We start from the raw sequence: 17,799 nt of genomic DNA, 5'->3' as shown, positions 1-17,799 counted from the left end.
GACATAAAATATTTCCCCCAAACATTTCAGATTCCACTGTGATATAAATTTATTTAGCTTCCTCCTGCCCACTAACTCTTGTTTCCATTCAAAGAACTTTCTGTTGAAAATTACTATAAATGAACACATTGTTCCTTTTAAAAAAACAAAAATCCTGATGCACAACGTATGTTTGCAATTTACTAGTAACCTGCGCACAAGCAATTGAAACTTTTATTCCTCTTCTAATGAACAACAATATGAGTAGTGAAAATGTGTAGTGGCGAATAGGGACATGGTCTGCAACGCTAGAAGAGAACAAAATTAACAGGTCTCACTGGGACACCCTCCAATGATTTGGGCCTCCTTCTCACTGTTTTCCTCACATGCTGGCCTTTTAGAGATAACTAGTGCACTTCCAATGGGTTGCCTCATATCTCACTGTGTCTGCCTCTTCAGATGAGCCATACACATTATAAATTCTAACTGTAGATAATGGCTAGAACATCACCAAGGCAGAAAAAGACACCGGCCTGAGAAACTGGGACTCAGTTTAATCAAGAAGGGTGCCCAAGACGGTCTTAACATTCCCCTCAGCTTGACCAGACTTCAGACAGGCTTCTTCCTGATAGGCACCGACTGCCCTTTTCTTAGAACATTCACTTTAGAAAACTCGTTATGAATTATTTCTCTGTCCCTTTGAGATGGAAATCATTTTGAAAAGTCTCATGCCTGTTTACAACCCAGGAGTGTCCTTTTCAAAGACCGGGGGACCGTCTCTGAAATAAGATCATCAAACAGGATAGTGTCCCTTTCTCGGTGGAAGGATGGGAGCCTAACGTCAGTAGGATCCTTCCTCCAATTTGCAAAACTACCTCCTGCCATGCAGATACAAGTACACTTACTTTTCCTTTGGATAAAGCCAGTTAGCAAGCACAGATGGCCTGCGGGCCTCCGACACCAGCTCTTAAAAACTCTATTGCCTCTTGTTTCAGTGCAGTTGGGGTCCAACTCAGTTCTGGCCCTTCTTTTCCTATTTTAAGAGCTCTGAAGAAAGTCTTCCTTAACCTGTTTAACTTTGCCCAGTGCAATTTTTGCTTTGACAGGAGAGAGCAAAAATATGTGATACAGCTGGTCTATTTTCCCCTAAGTCAGACTTTCTCCTAGGTACCCTGTGTTCCCAAATATCACTTGAATTTTTTTTCAAGCAATTCGTCAATCTCAGCCCAGAAGATAGGCCAAGTATTTTAAATGTCCCCCACTCTTTATAACAAGGAAGATAAGTAGAAGAAGAAAGGTCAGAAGCAATGGTCTTTTTTTTATTTTGTCTTTCAATAAATGCATTTTTTTCTCTCTACTTTCAGTGTCCTTGGCTGCCAGATATCTGCTTGGTCCAGTGTGCGAGAGGGAACAGGGCAAACAGTACCAATTGCATCATCTTTGAAATCAACAAATTTTTGATCGGTCTGGAACTGGTGCAGGAACGGCAGCTCCAGCTGGAAACAAACATCCTGAAGGTGGAAGATGACACAAACTGTTCCCTGTCTTCAATTGAAGAAGACTTTCTCACCGCATCGGAGCACCTGGAGGAGGAAACTGAGGGGGAAGAATACAGGAATGGTGAGAAGTTCCCGAGAAAACACAGGCGCATCCTGAAATTAGTCACCCTGGGAAAATGAGCGCCATTCCAGGAGAGTTTCAGGCCACGTCAGTTTGGCGGACACATCGCCATCATCACTTACTGAGTCTAGGGAGGGAAGGAGAGGATAAGGGAACACTAGTGAGGATGCTGACTAAGGCACTCAGATCTAATGGTTGGGTGACTCCGTCTTCCTGAAGATGCCTTGGGGACGCTGAGGACATCCTCCCACCCGCCAGGAGACAAAGACTATCACAGGGAGGAAAGTTATCTTCCCGAAGACTTCCATAAAGCTACCTATTAAAGTTGAGCCCACATAAACTGGCCTGAATCCTAGCACCGCCTCTTTGAGGCTGTGAAGCCTGAGCTGATTACCTAGTCCTCTGGAGCCCCAGTTTCTTTATCCATTACTTGGGAGGGCAGTAGTGCCTCTAACACTGTTATAGTCACTCTATCTAGCTACATATATTTATGATACTTGCCTGTAATTGTGGGAAGGACAGAAGGAAGTAACCCGGGAGAGTACTTAGCACTCATTTATTCATGGTTTTGATTGGCTGATCAATACAGTCCAGTCAACAAGGTGTTCCTCTTCCCCACCCTTAGCTACCGAAGAAGGGATGCCCCAGATGCTCTTGACACTCTCTGGGACAAGCCCTACTCAAACTTGAGAGCGGATGTTTGCAACAAGGCTTGCTATGGAGGTTGCTGTAGACATCCTTCCTCCTCCTTCTCTATGCACTGAGAAGCTCTAAAATGCAACTGCTTGGGGTACTTTTCCGGTGGAGAAAGGTGACCAGCACTTGTCTCCCCACTGCCTTCTTCTCCCACGCTAGCGCTTACATTCATATCCCACGTTAAGAGCCATTTTGTTGAGCGGGGTTCCATACCTAAACTCAGAAACCTTTGCAGATTCATTTGTCTTGAAGGAACACTCTAAATGTTGTTTTGGGGGGGCGGAAGGCAAGGGGGAAACTGATGCTTTAAGGCGTTTTTAGAAAGTGGTTGTTATTTTGGACTCATGAGATCCTGCCATCCAAAAAGTAATAGTGGGCCCTCGTTTTGTCTTCACCAGGTTATGAAAATATAAATGCCTCCGCTCATGTTTTGGAAAGTAAAAAACCAAAGGAAGTCACTCAGGAGGAATGGAATGACAACAAGAAAAAGTTGCTTTATCCTTCGGAAGACAAATGCATTAGCAGATCTCATACCACATTGATTAAAGCAGAAGAAACTCTGGAAAAAGTAGAAGGCACCATTTTACAGAGCTTCGATTCATCAGCCGAGCCATCAGAGTGGACAGGCAAAGCTGTGCAGAATGAGAAGCCAGCCAGAAATTACTGTTACTCAGAAAGTTATAAAGGGCATGTGGAAAAGTCACAGGCACCATATATTCCAGGGGATGTTCATTTCCCTGGGATGGTTAAGAAAGGTGGGCCTTCCGTGCACGGTACCCTCACGGAGCATGGCAGCAGCTTAGACCCAGGGGACCCTGAAGACGGCACAAACTCTGTTCCTCCCCACCAAGATGGAGAAGTCACCGCCGGGGAGTACGCCACAAATTTAGCAGAATCCGTGCTACAGGATGCGTTTATTCGGTTATCTCAGTCGCAGCCCACGCCACCCCAGGAATCTGCAGTCGGTGTTTCTGTAGGAAGCGCTCTGCTACCCAGTGGCTGTTCCACAAAAGGGATGGTGGTCCCGCGGTCATGGAATGAGCTCCCCAAAATCGTCATCGTTCAGAGTCCAGATGGCAGCGATGCTACCCCTGAGGCAGGCATCTCCTCGTGGCCTGAGATGGAAGTCTCTGTTGAAACCTCAGGGGTCCTCTCTGGAGAGAACTCCGGCAGACACCCTCAGAGCGCTCTGGAAGTTGCGTTAGCTTGCGCGGCCACTGTGATTGGAACTATTTCCAGTCCACAGGCCACGGAGAGACTTAAAATGGAGCAAGAATCTTTGGTTTCACCCCGTCCACTGGGAGGCAGTGACCGCCTGCAAAGTCAAATATCCCAAGTCCTCAAGGAACCTTCTGTCAGCGAATACTCCTTTCCATCTGCCTTGTGTGGCATGACCCAGGTGGCGAGCGCCATTGCTGTTTGTGGCCTCGGGGAATCGGAAGAGGCGAAGGCTCCACGTGGCCTCTCGTGTGCAGCTGAGGCTCATGCAGCAGTCCCCCCACTCTGCGGTTTGGCGACAGGGAGCAGCATGGAGCTGGGAAGCGAGGCCATCGCACAGGTATTACTCCAGGAGGCTGCGCTGGTTTTAACAAGGCCCGACCCCCACAGCAGCATTGGAGACCTCATGGAATCAGTGAGCAGGAGAATCCTAGAAACGACTTCAAAGCCTCAGACCCTGTGCTCAGAAAACGTCCTCAGGAATGAGCTGGCACAGACCCTCTCCAATGTTATTCTGGAGCATTCCATTGATGAAGCTCTCCAGAGAAACAGAACAATTGATCCCAATGTTAGCAGACATTCATCTGAGACTCTTGAGACCTTGATGGAAAGTACAAACCAACTGCTCTTCAGTGTGATATGCTTCACATTCAAGAAGATGAGGCATTTTGTACAGCTTGGTGAATGGCCCACTGTCCTTGCTAATGAGACCATCAGATGGAGGGAAACGGACTTAAGCTGCCAGCCACCTGATCAGGCTGCTAGTCTAGCGTGGACAAGAGCCACCGAACATTCCAGCGGCCAGCCACTTGGTGGCAATCCGCAGAGTACCAGCCTTGTTACCAATGATCTTCTAGATGACATTTATCTGAAGCAAGATAGGAGGGGCCCAGCAAAGCCAGGCCTCTTCAAGAATCCCACGCTGCAATCTGAATTGCCCTGTAGTCCCAGGGGGCCAGATTCTTCACCTGCTAAAACACCCCCCAAGGAAATAGATCTAAAAGGAACAGTGGGAGAAGATCCAGACAAGCCTCATCAGACACCCAGTTACAATGAGAATGAGTTCAGAGCCTCTTCAGAGAGAGAGAGGACGCTGACAGTGGGCAAGTACAGCAGAGGTTCCCAGGATGCCAAGGACAGTGTCAGTATAAACGCCCAGGAGAAGTATAATCATACCTCACGTCTGAACAGTGAAATTCAAGTTAACCTGTCTTTGTTAGGGAATGACTTCCCCCTTCCTGCTCAATCCACACTACAGGCAAAACATGCAGACCTATACTGCATTACAGACTTTGCGGAAGAATTAGCAGAGATGATTGTCTCCATGGCAACCGAAATCGCAGCAATTTGCCTTGACAACTCCAATGGAAAACAACCCTGGTTTTGTGCATGGAAAAGAGGGAATGAGTTTCTGGTTACCCCGAACGTATCCTGCCGATCCTTGAAGAGGAAGAAGGAAAGCCAGACCAGCGGGGCCACAGTGAGGAAGCACAAACCACCACGGCTCAGCGAGATCAAGAGGAAAACGGATGAGCACCCGGAGCTTAAAGAGAAGCTGATGAACAGGGTGGTGGACGAGTCCGTGAACCTTGAGGACATCCCGGATTCGGTCAGTGTTTTTGCAGACGAAGTGGCAGCCAAGATCATGAACCTAACAGAGTTCTCCGTGGTGGACGGCGTCTGGCAAGCCCAGAGCTATCCCCGGAACCGGTTACTCAGTGGAGACAGGTGGAACCGGCTGCAGGCTTCCAGCTGTGAAAGCATTCCAGAGGAGGACTCCAATGCCAGGGCCTACGTAAATAGCCTGGGTTTCATGAGTACCCTAAGTCAGCCAGTTAGCAGGGCCAGCTCTGTCTCCAAGCAGTCCAGCTGCGAGAGCATCACTGAGGAGTTTTCCAGGTTCATGGTGAACCAGATGGAAAATGAAGGAAGAGGGTTTGAGTTATTGCTGGATTACTACGCAGGCAAGAATGCCAGCAGCATCCTGAACTCAGCCGTGCAACAGGCGTGCCGTAAAAATGAGCACCTCAGCGTGAGGCCAAGCTGTCCCTCTAAGCAGTCCAGCACCGAGAGCATAACAGAGGAATTCTACAGGTACATGCTGAGGGACATCGAAAGAGAAAACAAGGACAGCACGTCCTCCAGACGAAGCAGCCAGGATTGGACAGTTGGCCTACTGTCACCTTCTCTGCGATCCCCCTTGTGTTACAGACAGTCATCCATGCCAGATAGCAGACCCCTGGGTGCCAGGCTGACGGTGAACGCGCCCATCAAAGCCAGCTCCTTAGATGGCTTTACTCAAAACAGCCAGCAAGATTTCCTAAGTGTACATCCGGTCAGTAGCACTTCCTCATCCGGTCTCTGCAAATCTGACTCTTGCTTGTATCGGAGAGGTGGAACCGACCAGATCACCAACATGTTAATTCACGAGACGTGGGCAAACTCCATCAAGGCCCTCATGCGAAAGAACAAAATTATAGCGGATGATGCTGAGGCAGCTGAGCCTGTTCCCGGTGGCTCTCCCAGGCAAACGGAGAGATGTGCAAACAGATCATCTTCGAGCAGGGCGCAAAGTGGGCCCGCTCTTCTGGCGCAGGAGTCCGTCGATAACCCGAGGAAAGACTCCATTACCGAAAGCAAGCATCCCCCAGTGTCAGCTCAGAGCAAAGCTTTTCCTCTTACAAACCACAACGGTTTAGATTCTAAAAAGGAAACGTCTTCATGCCATGGGTCTGTCCCTGTAAGCCACACCAGGTGGTCCCTGTGTGCCAGGGATGTACCTTTAATTCAAATTGAAACAGATCAGAGAGAAGAGTGTGTTGGAGAACCTGAACACTTCTCTTCCAAAAGCAGCCCCCTAGAGGAAGCAGAGGAGCATTTGCAAGATGGAAAAGTCCCCCATGTGGCGAGGGGTGGAGACACTGCTGAGAGTGCCTGCCAAAACCCCAGGTGAGTGAATGACCTCTTAGACTAGATAGGGTGCACGGGACTGGACTTTGCATCTCCCTTAGTATTTAGTCTAAATCGGAGGGACTTTATTGATGCAGGAACTGAATTCTGAGACAATAAGTGACCTCTCTGGCTTAATATGCACTTATAATAGAAATTTGGGAGTAATTAAAAAAATATTTTTAATGTTTGTTTAGTTCTGAGAGAGAGAGAGAGAGAGAGACTCTGAGTGGGCGACGAGCAGAGAGAGGGAGACACAGAACTGGAAGCAAGCTCCAGGCTCTGAGCTGTCAGCACAGAGCCTGACACGGGGCTTAAACTGACCAGCTGTGAGATCGTGACCTGAGCCGAAGTCGGACGCTTAACCGACTGAGCCACGCAGGCGACCCTGGAAGTAATTTTTTTTAAACTTCAAAAACAAATTGAATTCATCTATATAATAGGAGAATGAATGTTTCGTTTTCCACATTAAAATTAATCTCCCATACTGTTACCTTTTAAAATTCAGTCATAAAAATTTTCAAACAAAAAAGAAAGTTATGTCAACTTATCCACTTGAAAAAAGTTAAATTTAAATACGTTTTAATATTAGAATCTGACATTAAACATTTTGGTATCATTTTTCTCTACCGTCTCTCCTTTCAAGTTTCTCTATTTTGTTTTGTTCTAAAGATCTTTGCAAGGACACCTTGTCCCACAAATACTGGACCTTTAGATGCATGGTATAATCATGGCAGTTTAAGTGCAAGGCAACATTGGAGTTTTGTTATTTCAGTAGTTCTTTTCTAGAAGATTGTAATGTAAGTGGCAATGCATTTTGAATTTGAGACAAAAGAATTATTTCTTTCCAAGTGCTTAAGGAAGAGTCAATCCTCTTACAATTCCCAGGTTTGTAGAAAAATCATAACTATTCTTGAATATGGGACCATTGTATCATTTAAACAAATTATTATTGAAGTTGACCTACAATATTATATTAATTTCAGGTATGCAACACAGTTCAGCTACACATTACTCAGTGTTCGCCACAAGTGTGGTCACCCTCTGTCACCATACGTCACAATTACACTATTATTGACAATAATCCCTATGCTGTAGTTTTCATCTCCATGACTTATGTATTTAATACCGTTGCTCCATTTTAAAATGTTTTTTGTCTCTAAAGTTAAATAAGACAGAAAAAAAAAAACAAATTAAGCTGAGTAGCCTTGGGAAATGTAAGTTAGAGAAATAGCCTACGTCTTTTCAGAGACCTATGCCTGTTGTACAAAGAGCCCGGTATTTTAAAATGTTTAGGTGCAATAAACAAGTTGAACACAGCTTTCATCAAATTTCAGCTGCTCTGGAAAATCCCTAATATTTTTCCCCCCACCAGGGAAGCAGAAGGGATCCGTCTTCAGGTGCTGGGACCCCCTATGATTATGGCATCATTACAAGGTGTAGGTGATGGTGGTCAAGGTGCACCTATTTCCTTCTTAGCCTCTTAGTGCTGAGAACTTAACTTTCCTATTGAATAAAATCCTAGGAGAATTCAAGAGAAGGAAAGCATGAAAACCCACAAGCAAAAGAGTGTAAGTTAAGCGAAATGAAATACAGACCAAGTGGACCAAAACAAGTTCATAGATATCAGTAATTCTCCAGCTCTAGACAATACTTACCAAGTCTTGTAGGAGTACCCTACCTCACTTTAGATCAAAGAGTTGAAGAAACAAAAGGGCCAATGTGTAATTCTTTAGAATTCCCTTAAGGTGAGATGTACGAACATGGAAAAGTCTTATTTTAGCTTCGACGTGTCTGACTTTGAATCTTCTTCGCCATCGTCATAAACCAGCTGCGATTTTTAGCTGAAGAAAGTTACCTAGTGAGGAAATATTTGTGAACTAGTAGTTCAACAAGATGCATGGTTTCAGGCTCAAACCAAATAGTGATTGTCAATGAAGTTAAGTAACATTCATTATACATTGTTGAGTGAAAGGTCACGAACCTTAAGCTTAAAAGAGGTACAACCTGGGGACTTTCAAACTGTTTGGGAAGTATGTATGAATAAGGCCTCCAACTGATTTAGGTTTGGATTCCATATAATGACTCAAGCACATATTCTCTCAACTCATGGTATGGATTTCTGATTTGGTTTTCCAAGAACAAAAGAAATGAAACTGTAGAGCCATCATCCTTAGAAATTCAAGAGCTGAATCTGCTTCCAAAACATAAGGACGTCGAATATATTTTTCTTTGTGAAGCAATATGAAGAATTGTTATAGAACATGAACTCTACTGACTAACCTGGTAACAGTGTCACTTTGAGCAAGTTCCCTAATCTCTCTACGGCAGGTTAGGTGAGTAAGCTATAGGAATAAAGCTCTTAACTCAGTGCCTAACCCATTAGAAGTACTCAATAAACGTTCCCTTTATGGTTGTTGTTGTTCAGGGTTAGGGTGTATGATTGCCTTTATTTCAAGAGATTTTTTTTTTTCCCACGAGAAACCTGTTGTGAACAGTGTGAACTTTTTGTTAAAACGGAATTACTATGATTTACAAGGGGGGAAATTCGTTCTATTTGGATCACATTTTCTAAGCTCAGGGTTGTTATTAGGGGATTTGATATGTCAAAATAGAGAACTGAACTCCCTGTGAAAGAGTTCCTACCTACACACAGAGCGAAGGACGTGACACAACACTTGATTCTGTCTGGTCATGGCGAGGTGTCATGTCCTAAAAATGTTTTTAGGCTACTTTCTGAAGGACATTTTCATAACTCTGCTAAAAATGTTACAAAGGCTCAACACACTGAAATGAAATTCACTTTCTTACTTTTTTATTTGAAAAACAGAGTAACAGTTTCGGAATTCATTATGGAAGCCATGTCCAAATGAAAATACTTGCTGGGTTTGAAGCTGTCACATTTGTCCAGATACCTGAATAGTCCTTCAGTCATAAAGAAAGTAAATAATTTGGGACAGCCCGATTCTTGATTTCTGGGAAAATGGTATCATACTGGTGAGCAGCGATGTCTTCTTAATTCAGCTTCCTCCTCTAAGGTTATTGAAGAGCAAAGATCTAACTTTTCGATAATTTGGGATCACAAGGCAGAAACACCAAGCTAAGAATCCCGAGCCTTCACATGTTGCCTTCGTTGGCATAATCTGATGTTTTCAGGAATATGTTTTGTGTTGTGTTTTTATTTACGTTGGCTTCAAGAAAACAGTTATTCATCCACCAAGCATGTACATGCACATTCTGTGGCACACGCTGCCCTTGGAGCGAAACACACAGTAGAAAGTGGAGATTTAGTAGCTGCTATCATGGGTCCTACACACCAGTGGGAGAGACAGAAAACATGCATGGAAAGAACCGTTTGGCAAAAGATCATTACGGCGTGTTATGAGAGAAAAATAAAGAGAGTAATGTGACAGAGAGCATCTGGTTGGGTGAAGTGGTTACTTAAGATAGAATGTGGGCATTTGGATGAGACCTAGGGGAAGACGGAGCCAACCATGCGAAGAATTGAAGGGGAAGATGTGCATTTGCATTTCAAGCAGCACTGGTGTTCTAGCTAGTCTAAAAAAAATCCTCCCACAGACCACCTTAAAGTCCTAGATTAAATATGATAAATATCCTTTTGAATACAGGGCTGACCTTAACAGTGTTACCAATAATGATGACAATCTCAGAGGCAGAAAATGAAAGGATTTGGAAACAAAAGTCATAGACTAAAGTTAGGTCTGTGCTTGCTCTTACTAGTCTCCCTAATCTACCAGTTCATTTCCTAAAAGCTAGAGAAAACCAGGAAATAATACTGTGGGTCCATGAATGATGCAGACTTAGAAATGACACCAACCTTCATATCCAGAAGGGTTATGTCCTCAGAAAAGAAAGTACAAACTTAGGAAAAAAGTTCACTCACCAGAAAATGAGTTAAGAAGAAGATGTATCTTTTAGGGTTAGGGCTCTAGGTAGAAAGGGGAAAAATCCCCTAAGAATGTATAACCACAGATTCCCTAATGCATATTTGAGGTTCTAATTTACACTATCTCTGGTTCAGAAAACCCTAAGTTGCAAATGGCAAGATTTCATTCTTTTTGATTGCAGAGTAATACTCCATTGTGTGTGTGTGTGTGTGTGTGTGTGTGTGTGTGTGTGTATATATATATATATATATATATATATATATATCACATCTTCTTTCTCCATTCATCCATCGATGGACATTTGGGCTCTTTCCATACTTTGCTATTGGTGATAGTGCTGCTATAAACATGGGGGTGTGGGTGTCCCTTCGAAACAGCACACCTGTATCCCTCGGATAAATGCCTAGTAGTGCAATTGCTGGGTCGTAGGGTAGTTCTATTTTTTGTTTTTTGAGGAACCTCCATACTGTCTTCCAGAGTGGCTGCACCAGCTTGCATTCCCACCAACAATGCAAAAGAGATCCTCTTTCTCCGCATCCTCCCAAACATAAGGGAAAGGAAACAAAAATAATATAAAAACAGGGAAGGGGACAAAACAGAAGAGACTCATAAATATGGAGAACAAACTGAGGGTTATGGGAGGGGTTGTGGAGGGGGGATGGGATAAATGGGTAAGGGGCACTAAGGAATCTATTCCTGAAATCATTGTTGCACTATATGCTAACTAATTTGGATGTAAATTTAAAAAAATAAAAAATAAAATTTAAATAAATAAATATGATATAACAAACTTCTAAAAAGAAAGAAAGAAAAAAAGAAAACCCTAAGTTGATAAATTACCTTAAAGCAATCTCAGGTTAATAACATGATGAGACCTTGGTGGAAGAAACAATAAATCCCTGGGTATTTTAGGCCAAGTCTCAAAGGACTTCAATAGATAAAGCCCCATTAAATAAGCATTCAAAAACTCAGATTACAAGATACACAAGGAATCAAAGCGCTGTAAACAAGACCTAGTACAAACATCAAATAGTAGCATTAATTCTAATAAGGATTTCAGATATTAGAATTATTAGATAGAGACTATAAAATAAATATACCTTAAATATTTAAAGAGGTATATAAACCAAGAGAAAGCATAAACTACAATTAAAATAGATGAAGTAGACTTGAAAATTAGTCAAATACTAAAGGAAGACAAATATAATTACTGAAATTATAGCCTTTGTTATGAAAAATAATTACTTAAAAAATAAGGTCATTGGAATAAAGACTTCAATGGCATACTTGCAGAGAGAACTACAGTAAAAGTAAGTGTAAAACAACTTTCGTTTCCACCCACAATGGAGTAACTAAAGCTAAATTTACCCTGCTTCTGTAAACTAGAAAAATGGGCAAAATATATGAAGCAACTGTTGCTAGACATCGTACAATCAACAGCACTTTGAAAGTAGGGAAGGAAACATCGTGACCCCAGTAATTGCCCCAAATTTCTGCCTAGATTCCCTTTTTAGGCAATAGTGCAGAGGACAGCCTGAACAGAGCTCAGAAGGCACTCTCAGTTAAGGAGTCAGAGATTAGAGGATGCCACACAGAGAAAGAATTCCAGAAGTCTGTAGAGGGATCCCCTTGAGCCTGTTGGTGAATGCTAAACCCTGCATGTGTATGTGAAACCCCATGAAGCCAAAGACCTGTGAGCTGAAGAATCCCACAAGTTCACATGGGACTTGGAGAAGTTTATTTCCAACCAGCAGAGTAGAGAACCCATGTTAAACACATGCAGCATTTAGCAGAGACCCCCAAAAGTATCACGCTATAGAATTAAGGCTAACTTACCCCTAAAAAATAAAAGCTAATCTAAACTTGTTCTAATAAAACTTGTAACTCAACATTGAAAATGTCAAACTGAACTAAAACTAATTTAACCTAGAATGGGTTTACTGCTCTTCAGAGAAATACAACAAAATCCAGCACTCGACAGCATAAATTTACAGCATAAGATCCAATTTAAAAAAAAAAAATGTTTCACATACAAAGAAACAGAAAAATGTCACCCATAACCCATAGGATAATCAGTCAACATAAATATATCCAGGAACTACAGAGGTAACGGGATTAACAGACAAGGACTTTAAATAACTATTACAAACATGTTCCAATATTTAAAGGTACACGTGAATCTATAATTGGGTGAAAATTATAAATTCACAAATCAAGAAGTACAGTGAATCTTAAGCAGGATAAACAAAAACCCACATCAAGCACATCATGACCAAATTATTAGAAACCAATGACAAAGAAATAGTCCTAAAAGTAGTTCAGAGGGAAAAACAACTTACATACTGAGGAACACAAAAATTGCAGGTTTCTCATCAGAAAAAAGGAAATCTAAAAGATGAAGAATGACATCTTTCCTGTGCAGAAGGAAAAAAAACTGCCACCTTAGTGTTCTTCACCTCACAAAAAATAAAGGCTATCCATGGATAAGAAGACTCAATATTGTCAAGATATCAGTTCTTCCTAACTTGATTTATAAATTTAATGTAACCCCATTCAGAATCCCAGCTCATCATTTTGTGGATATCAAGAAAATGATTCCAAAGTACATACAGACAGGCAAAATACCCAGAACAGTCAAGACAATATTTAAGAAGAAGAACAAAGTCAGGCTGCCATCACCTGGCTTCAAGACTTACTATGAAGCTGCGGTTATCAACACAGTGAAACATTGGCAAGAGAATAAACAAATGGATCAATGGAACAGAATAGAAATGCCAGAAATAGATACACACAAATATAGTTAACTGATTTTGGTAAAGGATCAAATGCAAAACAGTGTGAAAAGTAGAGTCTTTTCAACTCAATACTCACCTGCCAAAAAAGAGTCTAGAAACAAAACTTACACCCTTCACAAAAATTAACCCAAAATGGACCATGGATCTAAATGTAAAACTTAATAAAACTATGAAACTCCGAGACGATGACATAGGAGAACATTTAGGTGGCTTCGGGTTTGGCAACGACTTTTTAGATAGAATATCAAAGACGTGATTCATGAAAAAACTAAGTGATAAACTGGACTTCATTAAAATTAAAAACGTTGGCTGTGTGAAAGGTGCTTGTCAAGAGGACCAGAAGACAAGCTGAACACTGCGATAAAATATTCCCAAAGACATACCTGATAAAGGACTGTTATCCAAAATATATAAAACTCAATAATAAGAAAGCAAACGAGTCGATTTTGAAAGTGGCCAAAAGACTTCAACAGACGCCTTATCAAAGAAGACATACAGAAGGCAAATAAGCATATGCAAAGATACTTAATATCATATGTTATTAGGCAAATGTCAAATGAAAACAACCAATGTGTTGTTTGTGTCTCAAGCAACACAAAATGCTGAGAAAGATGTAGAACAACAAGACTTCGTATTTATTTCTGGTAGGAATGCAAAAATGGCACAACGACTTTCAAAGACACTTTGGGAGCTTCTTACAAAAATGAGCATACACTTACCATATGATCCCACAGTCATGCCCCTTGGTATTCACCAAAAGGAGTTGAAAATTTATGTCTACACAAACACCCGCACATAAGATTTTACAGCAGCTTTACTTATAATTGACAAAACTTGGAAACAACCAGGATTTCCTTTAGCAGGTTAATGGATCAATAAGTTCTGGTACATCCAGACAATGGAAGGTTTATTCAGCACAAAAAATAAATGAGCTATGAAGCCATGAGAAAACATGGAGGAAACTTAAATGCATATTAAGTGAAAGAAGCCAATCTAAAAGGCTACACGTACTGTATGATTCCCAACCCTCCGACATTCTGGGAAAAGGCAGTAAAAAGCTCAGTGGTTGCCAGATGTTAGGAGGGAAGAAGGGATGACAAGATGGAATCCAGAGGGTTTTTAGAACAATAAAACCATTCTGTGTGATACTATAACAGTGGATACATGTCATTATACATTTGTCCAAACCCATAAAGTGTACAACATGGAAGTGAACCCACGTAAGCTATGGATTTGGGGTGATAATGATGCGTCAATATAGGGTCATTGATCGTAACAAATGTATCATTCTGGTGCAAGATGTTGATAGTGGAGAAGGCTGTGGTGTGCAGGGGCTGGGCACATGGGAACTCTCTGTTCTCTCCACTTAGTTTTACTGTGAGCCCAAAGCTTCTCTGAAAAAATAAAGCCTTTTTTTTTAGAATAAGGGCTAAAGAGTAACTTTTTATGCAAGCAAAATCTTAGAGAACATGTGCTAGGAGATCTATACAAAAGGAAATGCTAATGGAAGTCATTAGGCTTAAGAAAAACGATACTGATGGAAACTTGGACTACACAAATATGAAGTAGGTAGGTAAATATAAAACACCTTTTCTACTTTAAAGTTTCTTTAAAATATAATTACTTATCATGAAAAAAATATTTTATGACATGTAGAACTAAAATATATGTCGGTTATGACACAAAGGGTGGGAGGGGGAAATGGAAATATACTTTCCTAAGAATCTTCCGTTCTGTGTGACTTTGTGTAATGTAATCTGAAGTTAGACTGTGATAAATTGGATGGGTACTGTAAACCTTGGAATAACTACTAAAAACATAAAACAAAGAGCTATGTTAATAAACTAATAGTGGAGATAAAATGGAATGCTAAAAAGTGTTCAGTTAATCCCAGAGAAATGCAGGAGAAGAGGAGAAGAGAAACAAAGTACAGATGAGAGTAATAGAAAACAGTGATCAAGATGATATATTTAAACCTAGTCAGGGGCACCTGGGTGGCTCAGTCGGTTGAGTGTCCGACTTTGGCTCAGGTCATGGTCTCGCAGTTTGTGAGTTCAAGCCCCGCGTCAGGCTCTGTGCTGACAGCTCAGAGCCTGGAGCCTGCTTCAGATTCTCTGTCTCCCTCTCTCTCTGTCTCTCCCCCCACTCACACTCTATTTCTCTCTGTCTCTCAAAAATGAATAAACGTTAAAAAAATAAAATAAGCCCAGTCATATTGATAATTGCATTAATTCTCAATGGTCTAAATACTTCCATTAAAAAGACATTTCCTCAGACTGAATATAAAAGTGAAACCCTACTATAACTGTCTGTAAGAAATGTATTTCAAACATAAAGACATAAATAGGTAATAAGTAAAAGAATGAGAAAAGAAATATAAGAAATATGAAGTAGGCATATTAATAGCAGACTGGGTAGACTTCAGGACAAGAAATTTTATCAGGGATAAAGAAGGATATTTTATAATGATAGAGAGCCCAATCCATCAAGAAGATGGTAATTATAAATATGTAATCACCTAAATAACAAAAATGCAAACTACATGAAACAAAATCTGATAGAGCTGGAGGGTGAAATAGGCAAATCTACAATCAGGATTGGAAATCTCACACCCTTCTCTCAGGAACTGATACAATAGTAGACATACAATCGATAACGATATTCAAGATTTGAACAACCTTCTCTATCAAGTTGACCTAATTAACACTTATTAAACACTCCAACAACAGCAGAATACACTTTTTGGTTTTTAATTTACATCCAAATGAGTTAGCATGTAGTGCAACAATGATTTCAGGAGTAGATTCCTTAATGCCCCTTACCCATTTAGCCCATCCCCCCTCCCACAACTCCTCCAGGAACCTTCTGTTTGTTCTCCATATTTAAGAGTCTCTTCTGTTTTGTCCCCCTCCCTGTTTTTATATTATTTTTTCTTCCCTTCCCTTATGTTCATCTGTTCTGAGAATACACTTTTTTTTTCCAAGTGTACTTGAAACATTAACCTGAGTGGACCAGGAAGCCACAAAATAACTCCTAGGGACACCTGAGTGGCTCTGTCGGTTAGGTGTCCGACTTCGGCTCAGGTCATGATCTCATAGTTCATGAGTTCAAGCCTCATATCAGGGACTGTGCTGACAGCTCAGAGCCTGGAACCTGCTTCAGATTCTCTGTCTCCCTCTCTCTCTGCCCTTCCGCCGCTCATGCTTTGTCTCTCTCTGTCTCTCAAAAATAAATGTTAAAAAATTTTTTTAAAGTCTTAATAAATTGTTTTAAAATGGAAGAACTACATAGACTTTTCTGCAGCCAGTATACTGTTTTGAATATTACAGGGTATGTTCTGTGATCACAGTGAAATTAAATAAAATCAATAACAAAAAAATAAATCTAGGAAATCCCCCCCAAATATTTGGAAATTATCAACACACTTCTAAATTATCCATTGGTTTAAAGATTGGTGACTAAGGACATTTTTATGCTTTAAAGTTAAAATGAAATATTTAAAATGTAGATGCTTAATTGTCATGATTTCCCCCTTCAATGAACTTTTTATAACTAAACAATGACATGACCCATTGGAAAGAGAGCTTGTAAATGTAGTTCCATGCTTATTGTTACCTTCTACCTATGGCAAGTGATTTCTATTTTCTATTTACAGTGATGACTCAAAATTTCTTTTTAAAATAAACATTTAGGTTTAAAATAAACATTTTAGATTACATAAACTGGTTGCTTACAATTTTTATTATTAATATAATACAGGGGGGAATGCAGGCGTGGCAAAATTCGTGCACGATGGTACAATCAGGTATGACAGTAGTTCACTAGTAAATATTTTTTATTATTTTTAAAAAAAAATTTTTTTTTAACGTTTATTTATTTTTGAGACAGAGAGAGACAGAGCATGAACGGGGGAGGGTCAGAGAGAGAGGGAGACACAGAATCAGAAGCAGGCTCCAGGCTCTGAGCAGTTAGCACAGAGCCCGACGCGGGGCTCGAACTCACAAGCGGTGAGATCATGACCTGAGCCGAAGTCGGACGCTTAACCGACTGAGCAACCCAGGCGCCCCAGTTCACTAGTAAATTAAGCTGGAGGAACATTCAGCTCGATGATTTCTGAGGTTCTTGCTAACTCAGAAATTCTACAGTTGAATTTGATAGCATATTACAACCGGTCCTCTAAAGCTCTATGTGTGAATATAAAATCAGAAGTGGGGGAAAGGCCATATACATACATCTGCATAACACATCTGTGCATTATTCACAAATAAATGAGCCAAGCTGTATATTCCTCTCAAAAGAAAATGAAAACCGGTGTTTTAGATAATCATTACTCATTTCGACTTCCCAGTTATGTGACACAGAATATAAGATTTACTGTAAATAGAGCATGAAATTAGATAAAATAAAATATGCTGACAGACTCATTTTTAACCTGGAATGTTCAATGTCAATCACTGAGATTTAGCTTCTGCTTTAGTAAGAAATATCCTGGAATGAATTCTTCTAATAATGCAAGGTCCTAACTTAGTAAACAGTTAGTTTCGGAAGTTTCATGTTAAATGAGCAAACAGATGGTTTTAGAAGCGTCTGCTTTGTGCTCAGTACTTGGCTTATTTACTCCCCTTTTTGGGGAA

The 17,799-nt window shown here is 41.0% G+C and overlaps 1 protein-coding gene across 1 annotated transcript in view; it reads left to right on the top strand.

The window, feature by feature from the left end:
- LOC102966740 (SPHK1 interactor, AKAP domain containing) overlaps positions 1-17,799 on the top strand; it is a 160,401-nt gene that overhangs the window by 125,963 nt on the left and 16,639 nt on the right. The window contains exons 6-7 of the mRNA XM_042995545.1: positions 1,344-1,599; positions 2,694-6,462. Coding sequence (XP_042851479.1) covers positions 1,344-1,599; positions 2,694-6,462 — 4,025 coding nt within the window. The remainder of the gene's footprint in view (positions 1-1,343; positions 1,600-2,693; positions 6,463-17,799) is intronic.

Source organism: Panthera tigris, chromosome C1 (assembly GCF_018350195.1).
Source record: "Panthera tigris isolate Pti1 chromosome C1, P.tigris_Pti1_mat1.1, whole genome shotgun sequence".
Classification (NCBI taxonomy): domain Eukaryota; kingdom Metazoa; phylum Chordata; class Mammalia; order Carnivora; family Felidae; genus Panthera; species Panthera tigris.
Note: the sequence above shows the minus strand (reverse complement) of the source record. Positions and strands in the feature narration are given on the sequence as shown.